The sequence below is a fragment of the Pectinophora gossypiella genome, chromosome 8 (assembly GCF_024362695.1).
Source record: "Pectinophora gossypiella chromosome 8, ilPecGoss1.1, whole genome shotgun sequence".
Lineage (NCBI taxonomy): Eukaryota > Metazoa > Arthropoda > Insecta > Lepidoptera > Gelechiidae > Pectinophora > Pectinophora gossypiella.
Window position 1 is genome coordinate 1,802,359 of NC_065411.1, and position 7,104 is coordinate 1,809,462.

The 7,104-nt window shown below is 41.0% G+C and overlaps 1 protein-coding gene across 1 annotated transcript; it reads right to left on the minus strand.

The window, feature by feature from the left end:
* Positions 1 to 533: 533 nt before the first annotated feature.
* Positions 534 to 4,438, minus strand: LOC126369094 (uncharacterized). The gene is made up of 5 exons (XM_050013387.1): positions 4,190 to 4,438; positions 3,572 to 3,707; positions 2,297 to 2,459; positions 1,658 to 1,834; positions 534 to 567 (listed from the first exon to the last, which is right to left on the minus strand). The coding sequence occupies exons 1-5, from the start codon at positions 4,436 to 4,438 to the stop codon at positions 534 to 536; spliced, it is 759 nt and encodes a 252-aa protein (XP_049869344.1).
* Between the last annotated feature and the right edge of the window lie 2,666 nt (positions 4,439 to 7,104).

Consider the following 7,104-nt stretch of genomic DNA (forward strand, 5'->3'; position numbering starts at 1 on the left):
TTATTTACTTTTCGGCCAACTGACATAATACTACTACGGAAATAAAAGTTTTAATTTGTTCTCTATAATATTTTTTTTATTATTTTGACGTGACTCCTTGTAAATTTGTTGCATATGGCTTTCACTACGTAGCCAGACAAGCACAGAGTGTTCTCTCACCCGGTGTAAAATTTAGAATAACAGGCCTGAGGGTTCACAATTGGGTAAACCACAGGCTAGAGGCTGTTCAGTTGGGCAGTCAACAGGCCTGAGAGTACTCAGCTGAGCTGCACAATTACTACAAATAATACAATTCTAAAATCTACACATTGAGTGACCAATTTATGGATTTAAAAACAAGAGCTGGTGCCAAACGCAGAATTTTGTTTATTGGTTATAATTATTGATTAAGTTTGAAAGTAACCGCTTAACTAATAAAGAAGAGAAGAAGATTAATTTTTGCTTGGCTGTTAAATATACAATGTATGGACATGTTCACCGCTTGTTATGTTTTATTGGTAAGGTGGTAAGTAGGTACCTACTTATTCTGTAGTTTACATCTTCTTGTTTAAGTGTCTGTAGAAAACTCTGAAAAAAAATAGTTAACATAGTTAATTACCTGAGTTTCATTATGCTTAGGCTAAGAACAAATAAAAAACAGAATACATAATATAGACCCATGGAGGAAGATCTACAAGGACGTAGTCGTACATTGACCAAATTGGAGATGTCCTTGGAAAAGGTTCAGTACGATTTACTCTGAACTGGCGTTCGTGTATGAAACGATTGATGAATGTGGAGCAAGCAAGAGAAGTATGTTAGGATCGACGCAAATGGAACTCCATACCCGCGAAGGCAAAACCAGCCCAATACAGGTTAGGTCACAAGTTTAGGCCTGTGCTGGATTCGAACCTGCGACCTCAAAGCAAGCGTTCTATTAATTGGACTACCACAGCTCACTGTGGAAACAAAAGTCGAGAAACCAGCCGGGTCTGCATGACAACTATGCCGCGCGCAACCCGAATTATATTGAGCGCTTCGACCAATAAACTTAGATGGACATCAAACGGCTATTGGTCGAAGGCCTCGATATAATTCGCGCCGCGCGCGGCGCGGTTACCGTGTAGAACCTACTGGCCTAATGTCATGCATGGCCTGATATGGGTTGACGGAGAACACGAGTTGATGGGTTGATCAAAATATTGGTATTTGGCGAATTAACAAGTTGTCAGACAAGGGTATCACTCGGTCAATGGCTTGTGTTCCATTAGTAGGTTGAATCCCACGTGTGGTATATTTTGAAGTAGGTCGTCTATTAAGTGCTTATCATCATCTCCGTAGCTTTATCCCGTTTTTCACAGGGTCCGCTTACCTAACCTGAAGATTTGACAGGTCCGGTTTTTTACAGAAGCGAATGCCTGTTTGACTTTCCAACCCGGAAAAGGAACACTAGTAGGTTTGAGTTACATCCGAAAATATATTTCTCGGGAATGTGGGTTTCCTCACAATGTTTTGTTCTTCTCATGTAACTGGTTACATAGTAATGGTTTCGTAGGCGGCCGAAGGGGTGTCAGGGGCCTTTGGCGGCTCAATAATAATTCTGACATCACATTGGTTGATGAGGTTGGTAATCCACCTCACAACCCACATAGAAGAAGAAGAATAGTTCCAAACTAACCTCTCCAAAAGCATGATGCCAGTGGCAAGTAGATATCCAAAAGCAAGCAGTAGGAAGGCTGGCGCTGCACCACCAAGTGCCAGAGCTCTTGGAGAGCTACCTTCACAGGAGACAGAGGTAGACTCCATACGATGCTGGATGCAGGAGACTATGCCGCGTTCTTTCAGGCGAATGAGGCTGGAGAAAAGAAGAATACAGAGTGTTAGTGACATCGTAACGAAAACTTTAAGGGATGATTCAGGCCATGATTCTGAGTTGATATCAAGTGGAATTTTCGGTCGCAAAAGTGTGAAATGGAAAATACTTATTAAAAAAAACACAAGAAATTCTACTTGATCGCAAATCAGAATCATGGTCTGAACCATCCTCCTCAGTATTTAATAGCCGTACGGGGAATGTTGGTTTCCTCACGATATTTTTCTTCACCGCTGAGCACGTGATAATCATTTATGATCCAGACATGAATTCGAAAACAAATTCGACATTGGTTCAGGCCTGTGCTGGATTCGAATCTGCGACCTCAAAGTGAGACGCAAGCGTTCTACCAACTGGGCCATCACAGCTCCGTAAATTTCAAACTTCAATGGCAATAAGAACTTCATTAAGTAGCAAGTTTAAATTAATCTTCAAGAGTCATACCTCCAAGTAAAGAATTCCTTATAAGGGCTGTTCTTCTGTACAGTAGGGAAGAGAAGTGTCTTCTCCATAGATTGTAGCGATCCCAACTCACAGAGTTCGCTCTGAGTGAACTTGCGAGATATCAACATGTTGGCTGTGTTCACTTCTGTATGGTAAGCGTACCCTGGAAGGAAGAAGCATTCGAGTTTCAAGACGTTATTTTTTGTTTTATTTACGCGGGAATTAGGTAGTTACCTAGGCCAAAGATAAATTATGAAATCCTGATTACTAAATAAAGACAGATCTAAAGGTGACAAAAAACTTTTTTTTTTCATTTAACTTATTTATGAATTTTAATGAAGAGAATTGTGATAATAACTGCGACATTTCGACACGATTTTCACACATACAAATTTCATAGTACCTAATCTCGTGTTTTGACGTTGAGTAAAAAGTAACTGATTTGACTAGTTGGAAACGAGCCTATTTGAACAACAATAAAATAAGTTCCAAATTCAAATTCTGTTACACGAGAAATCGAATAATTGTTGGAATTTGAAATTAGCATTTGTTTGTATTCGAAAATGGAATTATTGGTAGCCAAGTTGTGATTTTTAATTGATATCTATATTTAAGTTAAGCCAAAGAAGGAAGCCAAGGAAGAAACGGGGTACCGAACTGAGCATAGTACGGTCACGAGCATTAATATGTACCACTTTGGTACCATGTGACATTAACTTTTTTGACAAATTGAACTGTAAGTCTCACTAAATGTCAAATATGTTAGTGCGACAGAGTCCTAAAGTGGGTACATTATATTGCTCATGACTGTACCCCGCTAGTCACATGTTGATAGTGCGACTAGGGATCGACGATCCCCAGGGTACTACTTACTGATGCAAGTTAGTAGTCATTACATGAGCCATGTCGGGGGCCTTTGGCGGTTCAATAGTAAACCTGACACCAGGTTTGATGAGGTTGGTAATCCATCTTACAACCCACACGATAGAAGAACAAAATTAAGCAATGTTGGCATAGGGTCAGTTATTGGATGGTTGACCGTTTAGAAGCTTTCACTTAGGGCTCCTTCATGTTTCAGAGGGCACGTAAAATCACCGCTTTCTGCAATTAGGCCAAGTCTAAAAACTCTTGGCGTGAAAACTGCGTTATTGGTGAAAGAGATAGCCCAAATACCTCTATCTATCCGCAATGAAGCAACGTGATGGAATATGATAAATACTATACTTTTTTAAGAGCTATTTTTTAGGTTTATGTATTCGTATCTGATTGATTTACCTCCAGCTTTAACCATTTCGATGCCATCATTGACTGGCATCAAAAGTAGAGCGTCTTTCTTCTTGTTTAATACTTTCCTTTTACGCATCTCATCTTCTACTTTCGCGTTTCTTTTGTTATAATAATAGGAAGGTGTCTGAAATATAAGAAATAGATTTCGTTTGTCTATTTGTAATTTTAAAGATAAAAAAACAAACTTCTGTCTGGTCCAGTCATGAGCAATATCATGTATCCACTTTAGAACCCTGTCGCACTATCATATTTGACATTTAATGAGACTTACGGTTTAATTTGTCAAAAAAGTTAATGTGACATGGTTTCAAAGTGTATACATATTAGTACTCGTGACCGTACCTGGACACAGGCTGAGTAGATAGTAGAAACATCAAATATGTTTATACTACAGGATTTTAAAGCGCAGTCATACCAATATTCAATATTCTTTATTTGCATACTATGATGGTGTACAAGTTTGTAAGTTACATATTATTATATGAGTCTCAAATCATAGACCCTTTCGGGCACAACAAAATAGAAGTTTAAAAGAGAGAAGGAAGCTTTTCAAATAGTAACATCAGTATCATTAAGGTATTCACTAGTGCTGTAGTAACATTTTACCTGTAACCAAGACCGTGTGTACCCGATATCCTCATAGATGAGATCCAGTGGGCTTTCCAATAGTTCTTCTAGGGAGTTGATGGAGGGCGGTGGACCGTTCAGCAGCCAGCTGACGACGCTGCTCGTGTAGTAGTTGTATATCAACAGGCAAGACAGGCCTGTTACTAGGACTGCTGTTTTACGAGCTGTAATGTAGCAATGTGTTTTTTGTGCTATGTCCCCATCGGGATTCGGACCTAGGCCGTGCATGGGGTATATAGACTCTAATTTGGCATGGAAATTTTAGGACGTAGGTGCTCAATGAACATTCATGAAACAAATAAAAGAGAAGGTGCAGGTCATGTCATATCGGGAGGTGAAGGTTTTGGCGGGAAGAAGAGAGGAATGGCGATTACTCCAACGACAAGAGCGCAGCTCTTATAGAGAGTGAGAGAGAGAGAGAGAGAGAGATGCTCAATAAGACGGGATTTAGCGAAACTCAACCCTAAACTACCGACAAGAGCGTGGCTCTTAAATTGATGATGATGAACCCTAAACTGTAAAAAGGGGTTGAAAGTTAGTTTAAGTAAAGTAAGTAAATAAAATTTTCATAGGACAAGTTGACTACTTACTGATTGTGACTATATGATTGATATATCGACTCAATTCACTGGGACCAACATTACAGTGTGGGCCAATGTGCTGTATGATGAGAAAACAATAAAAACTAAGTACAACAAAAATAAACATTGAATGAAAAAAAGTAAGAAACAAAAAGAAGAATAAGACAATAAATAACATGAAAAATCACTAAAGGAAATTACAATTTCAAAATTAAAAAGTAAACTATCACACAAAAATAAAAATAATAATAGAAAAACAAAACAGTAAATCATTAATAAATCTTCTCGCAAAAAAGCCAAACACTCTCTCCATACACTCCACCATCAGCGAACCCATCACATTGTAGTGTCGATTCCAACATCGCGGGGAAGAGACGCAAAGCACGCATAAGAGGTGAATTTATATACAATTGAGTAATCATCATCATCATCATCAGCCGTATGACGCCCACTGCTGGGCATAGGCCTCCCCCAAGGATCTCCACGACGATCGGTCCTGCGCTGCCCGCATCCAGCGGCTTCCCGCGACCTTCACCAGATCGTCGGTCCACCTTGTAGCGGGCCTACCCACTGAGCGTCGTCCGACACGTGGTCGCCACTCCAGAACCTTTCCGCCCCATCGGCCATCGGTTCTCCTCGCTATGTGTCCTGCCCACTGCCACTTCAGCTTTGCAATTCTCCGAGCTATGTCGGTGACTTTAGTTCTCCTGCGGATCTCCTCATTTCTGATTCGATCCAGCAGGGAAATACCGAGCATAGCTCTCTCCATTGCCCGCTGAGCGACACCGAGCCTCCTCACGAGACCCATAGTAAGCGGCCACGTCTCACTGCCGTAGGTCATCACTGGCAACACGCACTGGTCAAAGACTTTCGTCTTGAGACACTGAGGTATTCTGGACGAGAAGATATTCCGCAGCTTCCCGAACGCTGCCCATCCGAGTTGGATCCGACGAGAGATCTCTTTCTCGAAGTTGGACTTACCTAACTGGATTATTTGTCCTAGGTAAATGTACTGGTCTACAACTTCGAGTGTAACGTTCCCAACCTGAACTGGAGTGGGTGCGACATGGTCGTTGGACATAATTTTTGTCTTTGCCATGTTCATGCTAAGACCCACTCGTTGGGATGCGTTACTGAGATGCTCGAGCATGGTGTTCAGGTCTTCCAGGGTCTCAGCCATTAGGACTATATCATCGGCAAATCGAAGGTGCGTCAGGTACTCGCCGTTGATGTTGATGCCAAATCCTTTCCAGTCCAGAAGCTTAAAAATATCCTCCAATGCAGCAGTGAACAGTTTCGGAGAGATGACATCTCCCTGTCTCACTCCTCGCTGCAGTTGGATCGGATTAGAGCTCTGGTTCTGTACTCGAACTGACATAGTGGCATTTTGGTAGAGGTCCCTTAGCACTTCGATGTACCTATGGTCCACTTGGCACCTCTGAAGAGACTGCAACACAGCCCAGGTCTCGATCGAATCAAAGGCTTTCTCATAGTCCACAAACGCCAAGCAAAGTGGCAAATTATACTCTTCGGTCTTCTGTATAACCTGCCGCAGCGTATGGATGTGGTCTATGGTGCTAAAGCCTTTTCGGAAACCGGCTTGTTCGGGAGGCTGGAAGTCGTCAAACCTGCAAGCGAGACGATTCGTAATGACCCTCGAAAACAACTTGTAGACATGGCTCAGAAGCGAGATAGGTCTGTAGTTCTTCAGTAGGGCTTTATCCCCTTTCTTGAAGAACAAGATCACCTCGCTTCCGCTCCATGCCCTCGGCGTTTTGCCCTGAAATATGACGGAATTGAAGAGCCTCTGGAGCTCATGGATATGATAATTGAGTAATATTGTTATACAATTGAGTAATTTAGCTGCCTAATATCCAGTTCTCAGACATTTTGTATGTGCAAATATTTCATTACATTTGTATGTGCAAGTAACATACCACCAGATGTCCTTCTAATTTCATTATCACCGCCGTCCTCGAAGACTAAAACAAAACAAAAAAACTTCAAGTCACTTATGACCTTATAATCACTAAGATACCGTGGTGATGCAACCATTCAAGATGTCTGCAGATGTACTTATATAGAAAAAAGAATACACCTAATAAATAAAAAAAAAAACAATCGACAAATCGTTCTCTACATGTTTTTTATGGGTTGTGAAGTGGATTATCAACCTCATCAACCCTGGTTTCAGGGTTATTATTTAGCCGCCAAAGGTCTGGTGGATCCTGCTTACTCCAAAAGCAATTACCAAAGTTAATAAGTTATACCTTGGAGTCTGTTTACGTTTAGGTGAAAGATGATACAACCAAA

Bases quoted from the DNA above. Each gene is read 5' to 3' on its own strand.
- LOC126369094 (XM_050013387.1), bottom strand. From the start codon at position 4,438: ATGCACGGCCTAGGTCCGAATCCCGATGGGGACATAGCACAAAAAACA. The intron at 3,708-4,189 runs GTAAAATGTTAC...CTTATATTTCAG, and splicing joins ACACACGGTCTTGGTTACAG to ACACCTTCCTATTATTATAA. The intron at 568-1,657 runs GTTAGTTTGGAA...ATTTTTTTTCAG, and splicing joins GGCATCATGCTTTTGGAGAG to AGTTTTCTACAGACACTTAA.